We start from the raw sequence: 20,005 nt of genomic DNA on the forward strand, positions 1-20,005 counted from the left end.
CGAGGCGCTGACCCAGCCTGGAAAATCTTCAGCATGAACAGTTAAAGTCTGGAAGCAGAAAAGCAGAGGTGACGGAAAGTGTCCGAGGGAGGGCTGAGGAGAGCGATTCCTGCCAGCTCTGTTAAACACGTGTACTTCTGATGGTGGCCTGAGCGGCTTTGGGACACTCATGCTGTGCTCGAAAGACATCGTTTTCATAGAATGGTTTGGGTTGGAAAGGACCTTTAAGATCATCCAGTCCCACCCCCCAGCCCTGGGCAGGGACACCTCCCCCCAGCCCAGGTTGCTCCAAGCCCCGTCCAACCCGGCCTTGAACACCTCCAGGGATGGGGCAGCCACAGCTTCTCAGGGCAACCTGCGCCAGGGGCTCACCGCCCGCACAGGGAAAAATTTCTTCCTAATATCTAATCTAAATCTCCCCTCTCCCAGTTTGAAGCCATTCCCCCTCGCCCTATCACCACATGCCCTTGGAAAAAGTCCCTCTCCAGCCTTCTTGTAGGCCCCCATCAGATACTGGAAAGCTGCTATAAGGTCTCCCTGGAGCCTTTTCCTCTCCAGGCTGAACCCCCCCAACTCTCCCAGCCTGTCCTCCCAGCAGAGGGGCTCCAGCCCTCACAGCATCTCCATGGCCTCCTCTGGCCCCGCTCCAACAGGTCCATGTCTTTCCTATGTTGGGGGCTCCAGAGCTGGAGGCAGTACTCCAGGTGGGGTCTCCCCAGAGCAGAGTAGAAGGGAAGAATCACCTCTCCCTGGCTCAAGGAGAATTTGATAGCTCTGGGCCTGACAAGAGCTTTTCGGAGGGGCGGGCATCCTTGCGACACGGCAATCCAGGCCAACGCAAGATCTAACAGCAGAGGAACTGTCTCACGTTCAAGAAATACTGCAAGCTCAGTCGGCAGAAGGGTTTGGAAGGCAGCTCCAAAGCCTGCTGAACTTTGAAGCCTTAAAAGTCTGTAGTATGTTTATTTCAGAGGGGACTAAAGAACCTCCATGGAACCACCCAGTAAATCACAGTCTGAGGGACTCCCATGGAGGAGGGTCCTCACCAACGACACTTCTGACCTCACAACCCAGTTGTCATCTTTGACTCCAAATTACCACCACGCTGTTTGGAAGATGGCGAACACTGGAACCAGACTCTGACGTGCCTTCGGCAGGGCCAAAGGACATGCAGCTATGGGCGACCAGCCCTGCCCTGCAGGACTGACCTTCTCCATGACTGGCAGAAGAAACAGCAGCATCAGGAGGCAAACAACCGACCCAAGGCCACGCCGCCGGCGCGGGTGGCATCCTGCATCCCAGGAGCGCTCGTTGGGGCTGGTTAAGAAATACCACGACTAGAAATACCATCGGGGACAGCTTGCAACGGATATTCTAGTATTGCCACCTCCAGCAGAGCTGCTCGGTAGGAAATCAGTGCTGGTATTTCTGTTTTAAGAGCGAAGTGTTCTGTAGAGAGCCTGTATTTCCAAGGAAAGGGGAATATCTAATCACCTCTGGGGAGCGACAAGGACAACACGCGTTCTATCTGTAATGATAATGATTTCTAATCGTATCACTCCGTTTCCATTCCTGCTCCCGTGGGATCGTCGGAACTGAAAAGGACGTGTGTGTTTTGTGTAAGCCTTGAAATGCCGTGGCCTGGCTGAGTGGGAAACGCCGCCGGAGCCAGGGGAGTGTGAACGTGTTACTCGGCTGGGGCAGATTATATCGGAGATGGATACAGGAAGCGAGGGGAAAAAAAAAACCCAAAAAACAACCCAGTGGGGGAAACGAGATGGGAAAGAGCCGTGTGCGGAGGGGTTGGGTTTCCTCCTTCACGCTGGGACGAAGCGTGGAGCCCCACCGACTGCCCGGGCCGCCTGTCACGCCAAGATACCGTGGGCGGGTTCCTGCGGGACCCGGGCGCTCCTCGGCAATGGGAGAGCTCGGGGCCGTTCCCCGGTGCGCAGCTCAGCTGTCCCGCGGGAGAGCCTTGTGCCGAGACAGAGCCATTCACGGGAGGTCAGAGCAAAGGAGAGACGCGGGGTGGAATGTACCCGTTGGCCATCACCCTCTTTACAGGGCCATATGGAGTAACAGGTACGGGACTGACAAAAACATGAGCTGTTCACTCGCCCAACAAGGCAAAATATCGTCATCCCAATTTGACAGATGGAGTGCATTTCTTCAGCGCGGATCTGGAAAGAATGAAGATCCCCGGAGCCTCAGGGCTACTGTTTTATCCACAAAACCACACAAAAGGTTTAAAGTCCAAACAGACTAAAACCAGCTTCATCCTCTCGAGTCACTGGCTCAGATTCCTCTGGGAGCTTTGGTAGAGCTTCTGGTGGTGCAAAGCTGTAACAGGAACACCAAGATGGGACCCTCTCACGTTCCAGCAGACCCAGGGGCTGGAGGAACATGGCACAATGCTGCTATTTTTTTCACTACCACATAAACAGCAGGTATTCTCCAGGAGGGCCAACTCATGGGGAGATCCTGAGTAACCAGGATAACGGGATGACAAGAGAGTTGGGCTTGAGCCTGGAGAAGAGAAGGCTCCAGGGAGACCACATAGCCCCTTCCAGTCCCTAAAGGTGACCTACAGGAAAGCTGGGGAGGGACTCCTGATCAGGGAGTGGAGCCATAGGATGAGGGGGAATGGTTTTAAACTGAAAGAGGGGAGATTTAGATGAGATATTAGGAAGAAATTCCTGACTGTGAGGGTGGTGAGGCACTGGCACAGGTTGCCCCGAGAAGCTGTGGCTGCCCCATCCCTGGAGGTGTTCAAGGCCAGGTTGGACGGGGCTTGGAGTCCCCATGGCAGGGGGGTGGAACTGGATGGTCTTTAAGGTCTCTTCCAACCCAAACCGTTCTATGATTCTATGCCAAACAACCTATATTCAAGCTCTCCAAACGGGACAAGGAAAAAAACACTGCAACTCTACATAGGAACCGATGTTTTAGATTGAAGGAGCCGTGCGAAGCCTGATGCTGGCACAGCCCAGGACTGAGACACAGGAAGCCCAAGTTTAACCCCCGGCACTGCCCCGGCTCTGCAAAGCGGCCCCAGGCAGACACTCTCACGCACATCACCTGCCTCCTTCTGGCAGAATTTAGGCAACGACATCAGCCGTGCTGGAGCGGGGATGGCTGACGTTAATCCTCCGTGTGGGGTCACGGGGATCACAAACACCTTCGGATGAGGGCAGATGGTTCAATATTGTTTTCATTTCCATAGTGGCACCAGAAATGTTGAAAAGGACACCTTAGAGCCCCTACTGTGCCATCATCCGTCTGTAACCAAGGTTTCAGTTTGGCAACGTTTTTCTTTTCAAACCCCATGCAACAGCACAAATTGCTAAAGGCAGTAAAATGACAGATGACTTAATCCGTCCCTGATACATTGCCATTTTGGAGCACAGCAGAGAACACCTTCTACACCCTCTAGGTGAAAAAAGCTTTTCTTTTTTTTTTTTTTTTTTTAAAATAAGGTATTTCTTACCTTTAAATCCCAGATCCACTCATTCTAAAACCATGCTCTCTCTCCAGGCCAGACCGACTGGGTGTGGAGATGTTGGCGCAACTCTGCGACCTGCATTTTGCAGACACTCAGCGATGATTATAAAGCTCCTGTCTGGCCCTAAAACCCGTGAATGTTACACAGTTTGGCCCAAGAAATGAAGATGACTGCTCTTCAAAACTGAACCACAGGCATCTCCTTGGGACCTTTAATCAGAACGGAGTTTGTCAGGACAGCACCCCGCACTCGCGGGCCATCCTGAAGCCGGGCTCTATAATGACTTCGGAGAAAACCACAACTCTCCTGCTTCAGCACCGCTTTCTGCCTCTGGGAGCAAAACCTGTGGTTTTTGTGAGCCATCTGCTCTTTTTGGGTTCCTCTCTCAGTTAAAGGTTAACCGAATTCTTTGGGTTTGTACAAATCCTTTCCACTCACATGCAACTTACTTTCAGTGTGCTTTTTTTGCACAATAAACCCGTGTTTCGCAAGCTGTCCTCGCTCTTGCAGTGATCGAGAAGAGCATTGCTGCTGCCAGAAATGCCACAAAACCATCACATACCTTTGCAATTAACTGAACTGTCCCAGAGTTTCAATCACAAGTGAATTGTTTAGAACAGACTTTGAGCATTCACCTCTTTTTTTTTTTTTTTTTTTTTGTACAGTACGCACTTTATTGCAGAGAAGACCGGACGCATTTTTAAAACAGATTCGGGAGTTGCACAGTTTCCAGACATTTCTATGAAGTGTTGCCCACAGTAACTCGAGTACAACGGCGTCCGTCAGACACACAATAAGAGGGAACTCAGTCCTGTCACCCGCAATCCCTGCAGAGAGTCAGAACACTTTGCAACCCATCAGTTAAGAGCCACGTGAAACGGGTGGCTCTGCTCCCGCCGGCACCTCCGCCAGCAGAGCGGAGGTTACCCGGGTCACTCCCGATTTACACCGGCGTAACGGAGACCAGGAGTTGGGCTTGTATCGCGAAAGCAGCCCGTGAAGATTTTAGGTCAGCGTGATATGCACGTGGTGGCAGATTTGTGACGTTTCCTGAAGGGCTTTATTCGGGATCAGAGTAGAGACAGTGTCTCCCATCTCCGGTGTTGCTGTGTCTTTGGATTGATGCGCAACCGTGCTGCCCAGTCCTTCTCCACACGGGAAAGAAATTTTGGCGTGAAAACATATCAAGTCATAACAGGCATTAACTACCACAATAAACTGTAACGCGGTCTCTGCCTACCCTGGGCGCTGCCGCCTCTGGAAGCCTCCCAGCGGGTCACAGCAGCCCCAGGGAGGCTGCGGGTTCGCCACAGCCCCGTAAGCGGGACCGCAAGCACATTACACTGTGGCTAGAAATGTTCTTCAGCGTATCGGTGAACAAAGATAATGCGTTTTCCTAGTGAGACCATCCACTATAATTGCTTTTGAAAGACACTGGCTGCATCAGGAATTTGAACATTACAGTATTAGATAAAAATCCCAAACTTTTCTTTTACTGTAAAATGTGTTTCTTTACCAATTACACACTCCAAAAGTGACACCTTCTCTCTGAGCCACCGCAGTGTGATATTAAACACTGTTCAAACTCTTGATGTAAGCCCAGAGCTCGTCTGAGGCCACCAAGACCGAATGGGCCGGCACAAGACCCGTTAGCAGAGAAAAGCCTTCACACCACCAGACTCGGAGACCCGCTTCTCACCTCCTACACCTTTTCAAAGCTTCCCTGACATAACCAGTAACGGCCATTTTTACCAGCTGAAGATCTATCTCACACACGGGGCTCAAACTCATAAAACCCCACGGGAGGCAGAAATTCCCCGTGACGGACGTACGGCAGAACAGCTCAGAGCGCGTTCAAGGTATACGGTACAGAAGGGCCGTTCATCTGGAGGTGGTTTAAATGCTGATGCGCAGTGTGCCGAAAGACAGTTCGCTCTACTCCTTTAGCATGGTGCCGGCTGTGTGAAAGCTAAAAATCTACCGAGGTGAATGGGAACCGTGGGAAAAGTAACCGATTGAAAAAAGCCTCAGAAACTGAAGGCTTCTGCGTAATAACAGAGCAGGGAGGGCACGGATCGAGACAGGAGTTCACCCAACCCGCCACGCGCCTCAAAGCTTAATTTGGAAAGGATGCTTGGGGAGCAGGGGTGATAAATCATTCATCTGTCGCTTCCCGACGGCTTCGCCAAGGCTGCCAGTGCTGGCGGTTAGTAAGTGTGCGCTTGTGACGTGCTAACTGAAAACCTACCCACACGGTGAGAGACCACGGCTCACGCAGACTCGAGAAGGCCATCCCGAAGTGATGCGCTTCTGACATAGGCTAAATTTTAATCCGTGAGGCGCGAGTGAGCCTGAGGCCCATGAATGCTTTAAGCGCTCACGTCTGTTCCCTTTCAGAAGAAAACAGGAAATTATCGCGTGAAGTGGTCGCTAGGCACAAATGATTCTTCTTCAAACAGATCCCCACAGGTTTCCCCCTTGTAATTACTAAAATATACTACCCGATGTGTCGCAAGGACGACAAGTAATTGACATTTAAGGCAATCTAATTTCCATAGCCCTCCCGTGATTTCCACTGAGCAGATCGCCTTTGTCTTCCTTCTCTAGGAACGATTTCTTGCACGTGAACATGACAAGCAGCAGCATTGGCAAATGCCACAGACTGCAGAAGAAGAGCTTCCTGGAGCTGCTGCGGTCCGCATCCCTGTAGAACCGAAAGCCGAGGTAGGAGATGTACAGGTTGATAGGGAGCGAAACGACGGGGAAAGTCCACGTGGTGATGTCGAGAACAGGAGCCACCGTTGAGAGTCCGATTAAGGCCAAGCAGTGTCGCAGAGCCACCCGCCGGCACAGCCCTGGGTGGGTGACGGACATCATACAGTATCCTCCTCGGGAGTAATCTTCCCGCAGACCCCAGCTCAGGGCGTTGAAGTGAGGGAACTGCCAGGAATAGAGGATTCCTCCTAACAGTAATGCACCTGCAGTGGGAGAGAGAGAAGGAAACATGCATTAGAGGGCCACTGCAAAGAGCGCTACGTAAAGACCGCAGCAGCTTCGGGCTGTGTCTGCCGAAGAGCAGCGCTACGAACCTGTGAGACCGCGCTGTGCGGGAGAGAAGGACTGCTCCGTAAGATAAGGCACGCTCTGCTTTCAACGGTATTTACATAGGGCTGCCCACGGTGGTTCTTCTGTTTTTCGAGCACTTAATTTGAAAAGCATTTCAACGAGTCACTTCCTCCTAACGAACCATCGCTAATTGGTTTCTGTACCTATTCAGTCTCTACCCGAGGGAACGTTGATGGAAATGAAGCAAAGTTGGGCAAGAGACTGTTTTCCTGGGAGCCTCTACCTTCTGCTCCCAGGTTCCCGAGCTGGTGCAACTAGAGAAGACAAAAGCTGGTGGGCAGAGCTGAGTGTCACATCGACCAGGCTGAGAGTTGGGGTTGTTCAGCCTGGAGAAAAGAAAGCTCTGGGGAGACCTTAGAGACCCTTCCAGTCCCTAAAGGGGCTCCAGGAGAGCTGGGGAGGGACTTTTTCCAAGGGCATGGAGTGATAGGGCGAGGGGGAATGGCTACACACTGGAAGAGGGCAGGTTCAGATCAGATATTAGGAAGAAATTTTTCCCTGTGCGGGCGGTGAGCCCCTGGCGCAGGGTGCCCCGAGAAGCTGTGGCTGCCCCATCCCTGGAGGTGTTCAAGGCCAGGTTGGACGGGGCTTGGAGCAACCTGGGCTGGGGGGAGGTGTCCCTGCCCAGGGCAGGGGGTGGGACTGGATGGTCTTCAAGGTCCCTTCCAACCCAATCAATGCTGTGATTCTATGATTGACCAGAAACAGGGAGCCCTGCTCAACGACAGCAGAAAAGGAGGGTAAGCTGCTTCCTCCGGAGAACTGGGAGAACACCAGCACTCCGTTAGGCTGGAGCACAGCTGAGCCTTCTGTTTGCGCATTGCCTGAGGGGAGGGAATTGCTCATGGCACAGAGCCCCCCGGTCACGATCGTGGACCTCGGGCAGGCGGCAGAACTTGCAGAAGCTGCTAATGAGTTGACAGAAGATGGAGAACTTTATACTCCTTCAAACCAATTGTAGGAACTTCTAAGTCATTCGATCAAGTAAATATTCACACCAATTAGCTATTTTTACATTTTAAAAGGAGCTACGGAAGCACCACGTTTTTCACAGCTATCCTCCGGACACGGTACAGGGCTTATCGAGGCAGAAGCAGCTTATATGCCGATTTCAGCGAGCTTCAAGGAGGCCCTCAGACTAAACTCCCTTCACTAATTTTGTCTGAAGACACAAAAAATCCCCCAAGGCTGTTGCACATTATGAGCATTCCTGGATTTTCCTTTTGTTTCCCCAGCTCCCAAACACTCCGCTGCGGCATTAACACTCTCTTTGCATCTCCCTGCCTCCATGAGCTCATTCTCTACGGGAACGACTTCTCAGTTGGAGCCATGAGTCTATCATTTTCTTAACAACTTGAAAGAAACAGAAAGAGCAAGACTTATCTGCACACAGGTTAACGTATTTAAATTTTTCCCCAAAAGCTCCCTTCTTCCCCAGTGACTGTTCGGGCTCTAACAAAGACCAAGTCACCGTCTCCTTTGAATGGCTTCATGGTTCATGTCTTCTCTCCATCTGCTCTGGCTGTACATTCCTTGAGGCTGTGCGTGTCCGGTTCTTGTCTTTAACCGCACACTATACACTGGTGTTGTCATGCAAATAATAATAATAATCTAAGTTTGCAAAAGAGCCCCTTTTTTGCCCTACTTTATCAACCAGCAAAGGAAGAGCCCATTAGACTTAACGCGGGTTTCCAGCTGCTTCGAAGGTCCAGCAGTGGTATAGAAGATGCGTCTCATCGCTTTTTAAAATGAGTGACAAACAGCCCATTAGGTGCGTACGCGCCTCTGAAAGTTGGTTTCACTAAGGACGGAGATAGACGCTCGTATATTGGGCACACAGGTTTCAGAACAACGTTGCCTGCTACGAATTCCAGGCGATTCCCTGGACTACAGCCCAAAACTCTTGCAAATCCTGCCGTTCGGTCCCACTAGAGTTGACTTTTGGGGGGGGTGTTTAGCGCTCTCTCTAAATTGCAACCTTTTAAGGCGGTTGAAAACGGTGCACCCCAAAACACCCGTTCATTTCAGAAAATTCTGGCAACAGAAATAATTTTGGCCCTAACAAAATAGGATTTGATTCAGTTCTGCTGAAACCTAAGGGAGAGGCTCCACTGAAATAAACCTTAATCGAGGAGCAGTACTCCCTACGCTAAGAGAAACACTGGGGAAAGATATTTTTGTAATATGTCATTCTTTAGCTTTTCCTATTCTTGTAAAACATGTTACCGGAGGCAAGATCCTGAATGTGATAAACCTACGATAGGAATATTTTTCAAGTTTCCCATCTGAAGTGCTTTAGAGACATTAGCTTGTCATTTTTCAGAACTTAGGGAAAGGTAAGCTACAACTACCCACGGGCTGAGGAAACTTAAGCAGCCGGAGCTGGGGCCAGGACGCCGAGGCAGAGGCCGTCCCAGCTTCCCACGGCTCCGGACCAGTCGGCTCCTCACCTGGCATGTGCTGCATCCTGGTGTTTCGGCTCTTAACACAGGCTTTGCTTATTCAATTGTTCAAACGTTGCGTGCAGCCAAGCTCAAAACACACCCTAAACCTCAAACACACAAAAACCTTTAACAGTTCCCTAACTGTAACATCATTAAAGGGAAAAAAAAAAAAAAAAAAAAAGTCATCTGGAGAAACTTTTAAACACAAACAGACCAACTAAACTACTTGAGGCTGGATTCCCATTTACAAAGCTCTGGTTTTTACATGCAAGCCTTTGGAATTTAATTACTTTGATTACATTACAACCATTGAGATAATTGATATTTTACAGAGAAGCTGAACAGTAAAACAATTTAATAGCCCATTATGAGGATTTTAACCGACCCGATCTTTTTGTTAGGTTCCCATGTGCCCTGGACATCCTGCAATTTCCCCTGCCCGGGCTGAGACTGTCAGGTTGTCAGAGATTTTTAAGTGTCGCCTAAGACTGATGACTTGCAAAGCGCGGCACACGGTACAGTACAATTCAGCATCAAATGAGCCCACAGTAGGAATCCTGTCAAGCCCAGAGCAGACACTGTAATACTCATTAATTACTAGCTGAATGTTAACTATGTCATAATTAGGTCAGCAACGTTTTTAAGCAACGTTGCAGCGAGACTAACTCTGGCGAGAGAGTTACCTGGTTCAAAATATCGCAGAGTCTACTGCGCTTCTGCAGTAGACTCAGTTTAATCAACGCAAATCGCCTTTTTTCTCCACAGAACTTATAATTAAGTGAGGACCAGAGGAAGTCGTTCACAACCGTGACACGTGGAGCTGGCAGGGAGTTCGCGAAAGCAAAGCCGGTGGCCGGCGCGGAGCCCTCGCGCCTGCTTGGGCATCGGGGGACCACCCCACCAGCACCGCACCCAGGGACGCCCCAGCCCTCGGGCTCCTCCACGGCGCCCGGAGAACCCCAGCGCGGGCAGACCGATACGAAACTCGGATTGGATCCCTCAGCTTTTCCGCAAGCGTTTATACATGGGAAGACCACAAGTACCTGCCTTGTGGGTATCCCATACTCTTTGGCCTTTTTTTTTTTTTTTTTTTTTTGGCCAAATTTTTACTAGCTGCAAGTTTAGGCCATTTGTGACCACTTCCAAACTCTTCGCTTCTCCCCACGTGAGAGCCTGGGACCGCTGCGAGCAGATGCTTAGAAATCCTGGTAACTCAGCGGACCAGTCCTGTTTGATTTTGGAAGAAAAAAAAAAAAAAGTAAGTCTATTTAGGCAAAGAGCCCCCAGGTCTCCAATATTCTTTCACTCTTGTGCCTAAAATAGGTATAAAATGTTTTCTTGTTGAGTTCCTATTGTTTAACCACTTTGTTACTACCTTAAATCATCTCAAAAATTCCCGGATTGCAGAGAGGCGGGTAGGTCCTATGGCGTCCACCGAGTTAGAGATAAATAACAGATTTTACCGTTCAGCATGCATTTTAAGGTTAAGCTATTATTTCTTTTGAAAAAATTCTTTTAGAAGTATTTAAATAGCGATAACATATCTTCTAATAAACAAGAACAAGCTGAGATTTTTATTTTATTTTAATATCTAAGATAAAGCCAAAATGTCAACCCGCGCTGAAGAAGGTAGAAAATGGTTCTTTCTTTCTGTAAATATATTTTTATCTAGTGAAATGCTGAAGCTCTATAAATTGCACTTTTTCTAAAACAAACAACACACTAAATTCCACAGTCATTCGGGAACTGCTTGGCAAGACATTTTAAGGTTCAACAAATCTGGGTAAGACTTGGAAATCATCGTGAGATGAGACTTCCAAAACCAACTGGTGATTCTGGGCTCGCAAACCGCAGTAGCCGACAGTCTGATTTTCAGAATTACGAGAGCAAGAAGCATCTCCCTCCGACGTTACGCTCTTCACGGTGTCAAGAAGGCCATGTGGTACCTCTGAACTTTGATTAAAATTTCACGCTTAATTTTTTTTTTTTTTTTTAAAGCAAATTATGATGACCTCATTGGCTGGACGGTCCAAATCTCAGGCGAGGGAGCGACGCCGGCACCAGAGCACATTCAGCCACTGAGCTGAGAGTGCCAACAGAAATCATGCCGGGAGCATCGGTCTGAGCAAACAGTTTCATTCACGTAGAGCAAGGACCGCAAACCTGTTTGCTCATCCACTAAAGGGCAAAAGTAACGTTTGGATCCTGCTCGACTGTCTCGTGCTGAGGATGCCACCCTCCTAAGCGGCGATTCCAAATAAGCCTCTTTCATGCTGGCGATACCTTTCATCATCAAAGAGCTTTATACATCGTACAGTCGGCACATGGAGCAGTAGCGATGATTTCACCCGCAGCTGAATTATTTCAGCTGTCTGCCTTAAACAAGGCACAATAGGTTGGGAAGATCCAACTGAAATTCTCCAAAATAGTTCTGAAGGCAAGTTCTTCCAGGACTTGAGCTACAAGAGGGCAGCGGCCGGAGCACAGCACGTGTCGGTGGGAGCACCAGCCTCCGGAGCAGCGTCAGCCGGAGCGCCACCAGCCCGGGCAGGCAGATGAACGCGGGCCTGTCTACACAAGTCAAGGCAAACATCTCCAAGGTTATCTACGGAGCCGGCTGTGTCGACATCGTGTTCCTAAAAACGCGCCAGAGATCAAGGACTTCTTATTTCTTCTTATCCTTCGCGTTGTTCTTTAGACAACACGCAGTGCCCACCCTCCACAGAGCGTTCTGCAACCCCCTGGGATCACCTTCAAGCTCTAGACAGGACAAACCCCCATTTACTTCATCAATAAAACAAAAAAAAAAAAAAGGAAAAAAAAAAAAAGGAAGGGGGAGCTGATCTGTAGCATCAATTCAAGAACGGAGTCTCTCCTTCTATCTTTACTTCGGTGCTGCATATGTATGACTGGGAAGTGGCCAACCAGGCATTAAAATAAACACGGAATGGTTAAAATATCAGCTCCAAAACAGATGTTGAAATCTTACTGCATTTCCCAAAGCTGGTGTTTACTGCCTTGGCAACCTAAGAATGCTGTTTTGCTTAAAGCACAATTTTAGTAATTCTTCTGCCTTGAATAATGCGAAGGAATTTTAAAATTATTTCCAGACCTTGGTAGCTCCCTGACTTATTAGAGGAAAGCACCGGCCTTTTGTCTCGAGGAAACTGGTATGAGTTTGGCTGCTGTCAGGAGGGGAAGGCTGCGGCAGCCCGAGCTCAGCCTTGTAATGGATCGTAGGCAGGAAACAACCACACACCGGTTTACTTGATAGCACACAACTGGCTCTCCTCCCTTCAAAGATGTTGAACAAATTACTCCTCTTTAATCCAGACAAGGTAGATTAGAGCTCAGCGGCTTGACTTGGTCCAGCTGCATCCACCTGCTTGTGAGCCACCGCGCCGTCTCAGACCGCATTTTTCACCTTTTCTACAGGAAATTCAACGTAACCAGTCCAAAACTCTTCACTGTGGTCCCCGCGTTGTTTTCACAGGATGTCACGCTCGCGGCAAACCTACCGGATACTTCCCCAAAGCTTTTCTTTTCAATCTGCGCTTTTGTGCTCCTTCACAACCAGTTTAACACAGCAGCCTCCCCCGGGGATTTCTAACTACGCAGCAATTACGGGGGTAAAGAAAGATTTGGAAGCCTCGTCAAAGCCTTGTTGCCTGTTGCAGATTCAACGCAATATTAAACAGACAATTTGGAGGAGTTGGTACAAATATTCAGAGTGGTTTGGAGAGTCCCGTCCATACCACAGCTGTACTGGCCCGACAGGGAAACGCTTTATTAGGCTGCCGGTGGCACGTTCTGTTTGCGGAAGGCGAGTCGGAAGGCACAGTAATTACTGCCTTTGCCTTCAGCTTGTTTCGGTGATGGAAAATGACTATTAGGGTAAATCAATCGGCCTCTAACTACAAGTGTTCAGGATACTGCCCTGATACCATCGCTCCTGAGGAAAACTGTTACCTCCCATTTAATTTTTCCCATGGTCTTGGGGAGTAGAAAAAGGGATTAACGCTAAAAAATGTACATCTCCATTTGTGATTGTGAAGCCTTCTCGAACACAAAGGCGTTTGGGAATTATCTAGTCACGAACCTTAACCGAACCGACGCAATTCCCCCCCACCCCACCCCCGTTCTACCACTGCGGCGTTTCCTATATTAGCACCACGGCAAGACAACAACCGGCACTTCTGCTTCCACTGGAAAACAAAAGCAGATGCTACTGCTTGTGTCGGATGCCGCGTGAGCGGCTAAGCAGCCTTGAGAAGGAAAAAAAAGGAAAAGTATCGCTTCTAAAGCTGCTCACAAGGTCTCCGGGCCGCAAACAATGGTCCGGGCTGTCAGTGCGGGCACGCACAGCCCCGCGCGCCGCCCTCATTGTGCGCCTTCAAGGTTACACGGTCACGTAAACGAAGGGCGAGGAGGAAAACACCGGCAAACTCGAAAGCTTCATGGTCATGGGTTTCAATAGCTGGTTTTTTTGAAGGATGGCACAAAAGGCTTGTGGGACGGGAGCGTCTCGGGGCCGCGATGGACTCCTCTGCCGCAGCACATAAAGGGAAGGGGACGTGGGCCGTGCGCACGGCTTGTCTGCAAAACAAAAGGAGGCTCCTCGGTGTCCACCACGAATGGGAAATGAAGTTGGCAGTGGGGTTCTGCCCCTCGAGGGAGCGTTCCCGGCCGCTGCCTTTAACAGGAGGAAAGCAGATGTCCGCAGGTAGGCTCGCCGTGCGGAGAAAAGCTGTGTGCGTACGGATACACACGGGCACGCACACTTTTTTGCATGGCACACAACAGGTTATTACAGCCGAAAGCTTCACAGGGAAACACCTTTCATTATATAGGCAAGGTTGAGAAAAACAACAACGCCGTAGATGATTTGTCTTAGCCAACGCCAGCAACGTATGCCATAAACACCGTGAGCCTGTCAGGGGGGATGAAAACGCACTCTTTGCACAGAACATTCCTCAGGGGCAAATACGTTTAGGAAGTATTTGCCAAAGGACCAGATTCAGCAGAGGACCGCAAACCTGCAGAGCCACGCGGGGGCTCCTCGTCATCCTGTGTCACACACCCGGGACATCACTGCTTCTCCCGCAGGGGGTGTGTCACATTCAGGACATCGGTGCTTCTCCTGCGGGTGTTGTGTCACACTCGTGACATTGGTGCTTCTCCCGCGGGTGTTGTGTCACATTTGGGACATTGGTGCTTGTCCTGTGGGTGTTGTGTCACATTCAGGACATCAGTGCTTCTCCTGCGGGTGTTATGTCACACTCGTGACATTGGTGCTTCTCCCGCGGGTGTTGTGTCACATTTGGGACATTGGTGCTTGTCCTGTGGGTGTTGTGTCACGTTCAGGACATCGGTGCTTCTCCCACGGGTGTTGTATCACACACCTGGGACATCGGTGCTTCTCCCGCAGGTGTTGTGTCACACTCGGGACATCGGTGCTTCTCCTGTGAGTGTTGTGTCACACTCGTGACATCGGTGGTTCTCCCGTGGGTGTTGTGTCACATTCAGGACATCGGTGCTTCTCCTGCGGGTGCTGTGTCACACACTTGGGACATCAGTGCTTCTCCTGTGAGTGTTGTGTCACACTCGTGACATCGGTGGTTCTCCCGCGGGTGTTGTGTCACACTCGGGACATCGATGTGTCCCCCATGGGTGTTGTGTCACACTCAGGATATCGGTGTTTCTCCCGTGGGCGTTGTGTCACACAGGTGGGACATCAGCACTTCTCCCGCAGGGGTTGTGTCACACGCCCGGGGCACAGGAGCTGCTGCACGGCCCCATCTCCTCCCTGTGCCCCCACAGCCGCGCGTGGGACAGGGACCCGGCTGAGGGCACGTTGTCTGTGAATTCGCGGGGTCGGTCCCCCAGGTGCCCCAGCGGTGGAACTGCCGTTTCCTTTATCTTTTGTGAAGATGCAAAAGGGGGAAAAAACCAGCCCAGGGGCTTTTGTCCTAAATTCAGACCAGCTGCTTACTGGTATTGTCCCTCTGCCTCGGTTTTTACAGTTTTTACCCCCACAAAGCACACTCCCGGGTCGCCAGCTTCCAGTTCTGGGATGTCAGTGACATGAATACCTCCGTTTCCCCTGGAACAGATCACACATTCTCTCCTTTTTCATCCGAGAAGTGAAACCCCAAAAAGCTGAGTTATAAAGAGCGGGAGTTTATAGCCGGAGCCTCCTCTGCTCCCGCGGCGGGACGGCGGAGCTGCGCTGCTTCGGAGAGCTCGCAGACCCCGCGCGCACATCGAGGGGCTCGGAACGCCCAAAGCGCTTAACTGGAGGGGACGCAAACATCTCCCAGCTTATTTTACGTGCAATTAAGCTGTTGCTTTGCTCTCCCTCCTCCTGGCAGAGAAGTGCTCCATCAGGGAAGGTATGAGAGACCTCAGCCATCGAGAGGTTGGGCGCAGCCCCCCCCCCCCCTCGCCCCTATTCTCTGGGTTTTTTTGTTGTTACCGAAACCATCCATCTGCCAAACGTCACCAGCTGATAAGAACTGCCCGTTTTTAAATCCCCATTTGTAAATAGATGTTGGCTGACATAATTAATGTCTGCCATACAACAGAATTTGAATTACAAAGTAAAGGCAATTTAAAAATCAGCCTCCGCGTGATTACAATTGATACGCACGTCTATAAATTCCATAGCCCCGGGAATTATTTAAATTTCGGAAAATGAATGAAAATCAGTACAAGATGTCTTTCAGGAAAGCGAGACCAGAAGTGGAGCATCTGAGATAAACTAAATAGTCTCTCGAGATAAACATTCTTTGGTGCAGTAATACCTATGGCTCCAGGCCACCGCGGGTCCGCAGCGTCTGCTGCGCCGTCAGGGCTGTTATCGGCGATGCCACCGCCACCTACTCAGAATAAATCCCCTTAACTGATAAGCACATTACGTCGAGGACCCCTGCTTGTCACTTCCATCTAACTGGGTGGTTTACACGACCGCCGCGGCACTGAATTGCTCCGCTCTAAGACACCGATACCGCTCGCCGGTTGGGATCCAGCCTTCACGAGTGCAGAAGCACAGGAAGGTCAGCGGGAGAAGTACAAAATATATAAGGCAAAATCCAGGCTAAGGCTCTTGGAAACATTTACCCCAGATTGAGCTTCTCTGCTAACTAGAAATAACAAGTTTAAAGGGACAACAAACATTTCTAAGAAGCAGGCTGCTGCATTAGGCTGCAGAGAAAGACCAGCAAACGCAAGAGTAATTTAAAGCACGTATACGCCCTGCCTCTCACCCACCAGAATAAATAGCTCCGTTATTTCCTAAAGATGTCTGTATAGGCTCAAGTGCAGCACGGCACAACCAGGAGCTCTCCCGCGCGTGGATCCTGCGCGGGAGGAGCATCCAGCCCTGAATGGGACGCTGCCGAGCTCTGCCTCCTTCTCCTGTCTTTGTGCTATTAAGGCTTTAAGTGAATTTCATTATTGTCCTGCTAAGTCCTTCCTTTGTAAAATCCGGAGAAAGAATTTGAGGGCGTCTACATTTACTAGAAAAACACATCTCTCTGGAAATAAATAGTACCACAAAGGAGCAATGAAATCTGCTTTCAAGGAAGCAGACGTGTTACTGCAAACCGCGGGCTGGCAGTTAAGTTCTGCATAAATACGCCAGATACGCGGTAGTGATATCCACGTGATAAATTACATTTATCACACACCTTTGACCATCTCACCTGTACTCGGCTCCCCCAGCGAGGAAATGTTAACATTCCCGATCTTTCATCAGTTTCAAACAGCTGCCATTAAAAAACAACACCCCCCCCCCCCAACCCACAACAAAGAATTCCACATCTTCCCAGAGATAACCTTATCTTTCGCTTTTGAAATGTGAGGTTTTCCCTAAATTACGTTGGCACAAAATCCAGGGTTGGGGGCAGGATGTTCAATCGGGCTTCAGAGCATGTAATTAAAGTTACTGAACAGGGGCAGACATGGAAGCAAGCATCACCAGGAATCGCCGTAACATCTGCAGAAGATGTGCAGGGTCAGAAACACCAGCAAGTGTTTGCATCACTGGAAATAGAAGGGTTCCAGATTTTTATCTGCAAATACGTGATACCTGTTTCTTGTGGGAGAAACTGTCAAGGTATTAACCTTTGAAATAAGGAAGTTAGAAATTAAATGAGGATAAATTAAAATAAGGCTGCACAAATCTGAGACCTTTGGTTATTATCTGGAGTGCTGTGTCCAGCTCGGGGGCCCCCAACATCAGAAGGACATGGACCTGTTGGAACGGGGCCAGAGGAGGCCATGGAGATGCTGCGAGGGCTGGAGCCCCTCTGCTGGGAGGAGAGGCTGGGAGAGTTGGGGGGGTTCAGCCTGGAGAAGAGAAGGCTCCGGGGAGACCTCTGAGCCCCTTCCAGTGCCTAAAGGGGCTGCAGGAGAGCTGGGGAGGGACTTTTTACAAGGGCATGGAGTGATAGGATGAGGAGGAACAGTTTTATACTGAAAGAGGGGAGATTTAGATTAGATATCAGGAAGAAAATCTTAACAGTGAGAGTGGTGAGCCCCTGGCGCAGGGTGCCCCGAGAAGCTGTGGCTGCCCCATCCCTGGAGGTGTTCAAGGCCAGGTTGGACGGGGCTTGGAGCAACCTGGGCTGGGGGGAGGTGGCCCTGCCCAGGGCAGGGGATGGGACTGGATGGTCTTCAAGGTCCCTTCCAACCCAAACCGTTCTATGATTCTATCTCTGGAATCAGAAACTAGGAAACATCGCAAACTCTCTCGTATGACCAAGAGCATCTCGCAGCACCAGTAATGAACCACACCGGTGAAGTTATCAAACCCCTGCCGTTACAGAAGAGTGCAGACACAGCTGTCCTAGGGTACCACACACTACTTGGTCCCCCCCTCCAAATGGTAATGAAAGGTCTACACTTAAATATTGTTTTCCCCACAGCCAACACGTACAACAATGTGGCCGCTGTGAGAAGATTACAAGGAGAGAAAATCCACAGGAAAAGGTAAACTCAAAAAACCACCAGTTAAGCGGTGAGAACCTTCCTTCTCATTAGTTTCCTAACTCCCTTCCTTCACATTCCTCTCTGTTACTGACTGGAATGATTTTTTTTTTTTTTTAAACGAGGTGCAAATGCATTTTCACACCTCTGCCTAAAACTAGGTTAAGTCTCCAAGCTAATTACACATTATTAATGACTTCAACAACTGTGGGTAGGCTGGTTAGGGAAGGGGTGCAGGTCTGCACGTCGTGTACATATGCACGCGGAGGGATGCTTGTCCTCCACGTGGGTCTGATGCTGCCAGGTGCTGGACTCTCTTCTCCTTCGCAACAGTGGAATGTTTGACACTCAAAATTATAGTCTACAATGCAATTCTTTTATTTCTCTCTTTTCTTTTTAAAGGTGGGTTGGTTTTTTTTGGGGGGGGGGGGTGTTAATACTGAAATGCACTAAAATATTGCGTTCAGGTCACCATTTTCAGGACTCTCCCCGGGTGTGCTTCATTACAAAGACCACTATCAGCTCAATAACATTTCTCTCACTGTTAAACCAGCTGCCTGGCCTCGCTGACACAGACCAGGAGGTGACTGCGGAAAGTTTTCGCTACCCAGAACAAACCACACAACACCGGGTTACGCACCGGCGCAGATCACCATGCGCTGGTGAGGTCTGCTCAGGTGGTTTTAAGTTATCATCTTCCATCGATGGCATCACTGCCAGAGATTATCCCCTCCACAGCAGAGCTGGCTGAGGGACACGGAGCCACATCTCAGTTCTTAATTAGAGGGGATGAGCTCACTTGGGACCAAGACGGTGCTCTCTGCTGCCCGCCCTGCCCGCCGTACAGGGACGGCTTAGCTCTCTGCGAAATAGGTCTTCAAGCGCAAGTTGTAACTTGACAAATTATAGATAATGAATATCGGTGCCAGTTTACTTTAATGCGCTGGGCTTTAGCTGCAGCGGTTTAGCTGCCACGGTCAAAACCAGGGGTGAAAATCTGAACCGTGCCAGCCCCTACAGCACAGAATCACAGAATCACAGAATAGTCAGGGTTGGAAGGGACCTCTGGAGATCATCTAGTCCAACCCCCCTGCCAGAGCAGGGTCACCTACAACAGGTTGCACAGGAACGCGTCCAGGCGGGTTTGGAATGGCTCCAGAGTGGGAGACTCCACAACCTCTCTGGGCAGCCTGTGCCAGTGCTCCACTACTCTCAAAGTGAAGAAGTTCCTCCTCATGTTAAGATGGAACTTCCTATGTTCAAGCTTGTGCCCATTACCCCTCGTCCTATCAATGGGCACCACTGGAAAAAGACTCCTCCCATCCCTCTGGCACCCTCCCTTTAAGTATTTGAAAGCATTAATAAGATCCCCCCTCAGTCTTCTTTTCTCTAGACTAAAGAGACCCAAGTTCCTCAGCCTTTCCTCATATGAAAGATGTTCTAACCCCCTAATCATCTTCGTAGCCCTTTGCTGGACCCTCTCCAGCAGATCCCTGTCTTTCTTGAACTGGGGAGCCCAGAACTGGACACAGTACTCCAGATGTGGCCTCCCCAGGGCAGAGCAGAGGGGGAGGATGACCTCCCTCGACCTGCTGGCCACACTCTTCTTGATGCCCCCCAGGATGCCATTGGCCCTCTTGGCCACCAGGGCACATTGCTGGCTCACGGTCATCCTGTTGTCCACCAGGACTCCCAGGTCCCTTTCCACAGAGCTGCTCTCCAGGAGGTCAGCCCCCAACCTGTACTGATGCGTGGGGTTATTCCTCCCCAGATGCAGTACCCTACATTCACCCTTGTTGAATTTCATTAGGTTCCTCTCTGCCCAAATCTCCAGCCTGTCCAGGTCACGCTGTAAAGCCGCACAGCCTTGTGGCGTGTCAGCCACTCCTCCCAGTTTAGTGTCATCAGCAAACTTGCTGATGGTACACTCTATCCCTTCATCCAG

The 20,005-nt window shown here is 50.0% G+C and overlaps 1 protein-coding gene across 1 annotated transcript in view; it reads right to left on the reverse strand.

Moving 5' to 3' along the window:
* Nucleotides 1-3,206: 3,206 nt before the first annotated feature.
* COX10 (cytochrome c oxidase assembly factor heme A:farnesyltransferase COX10) overlaps nt 3,207-20,005 on the reverse strand; it is a 113,696-nt gene continuing 96,897 nt past the window's right edge. Inside the window, 1 exon segment of the mRNA XM_082491989.1 lies at nt 3,207-6,480. Within this exon segment, the coding sequence (XP_082348115.1) occupies nt 6,038-6,480 (443 nt within the window). The 3' untranslated portion in view covers nt 3,207-6,037.

The sequence above is a fragment of the Vanellus vanellus genome (genome assembly GCF_965231255.1).
Source record: "Vanellus vanellus genome assembly, chromosome: 17".
Taxonomy (NCBI): Eukaryota; Metazoa; Chordata; class Aves; order Charadriiformes; family Charadriidae; genus Vanellus; species Vanellus vanellus.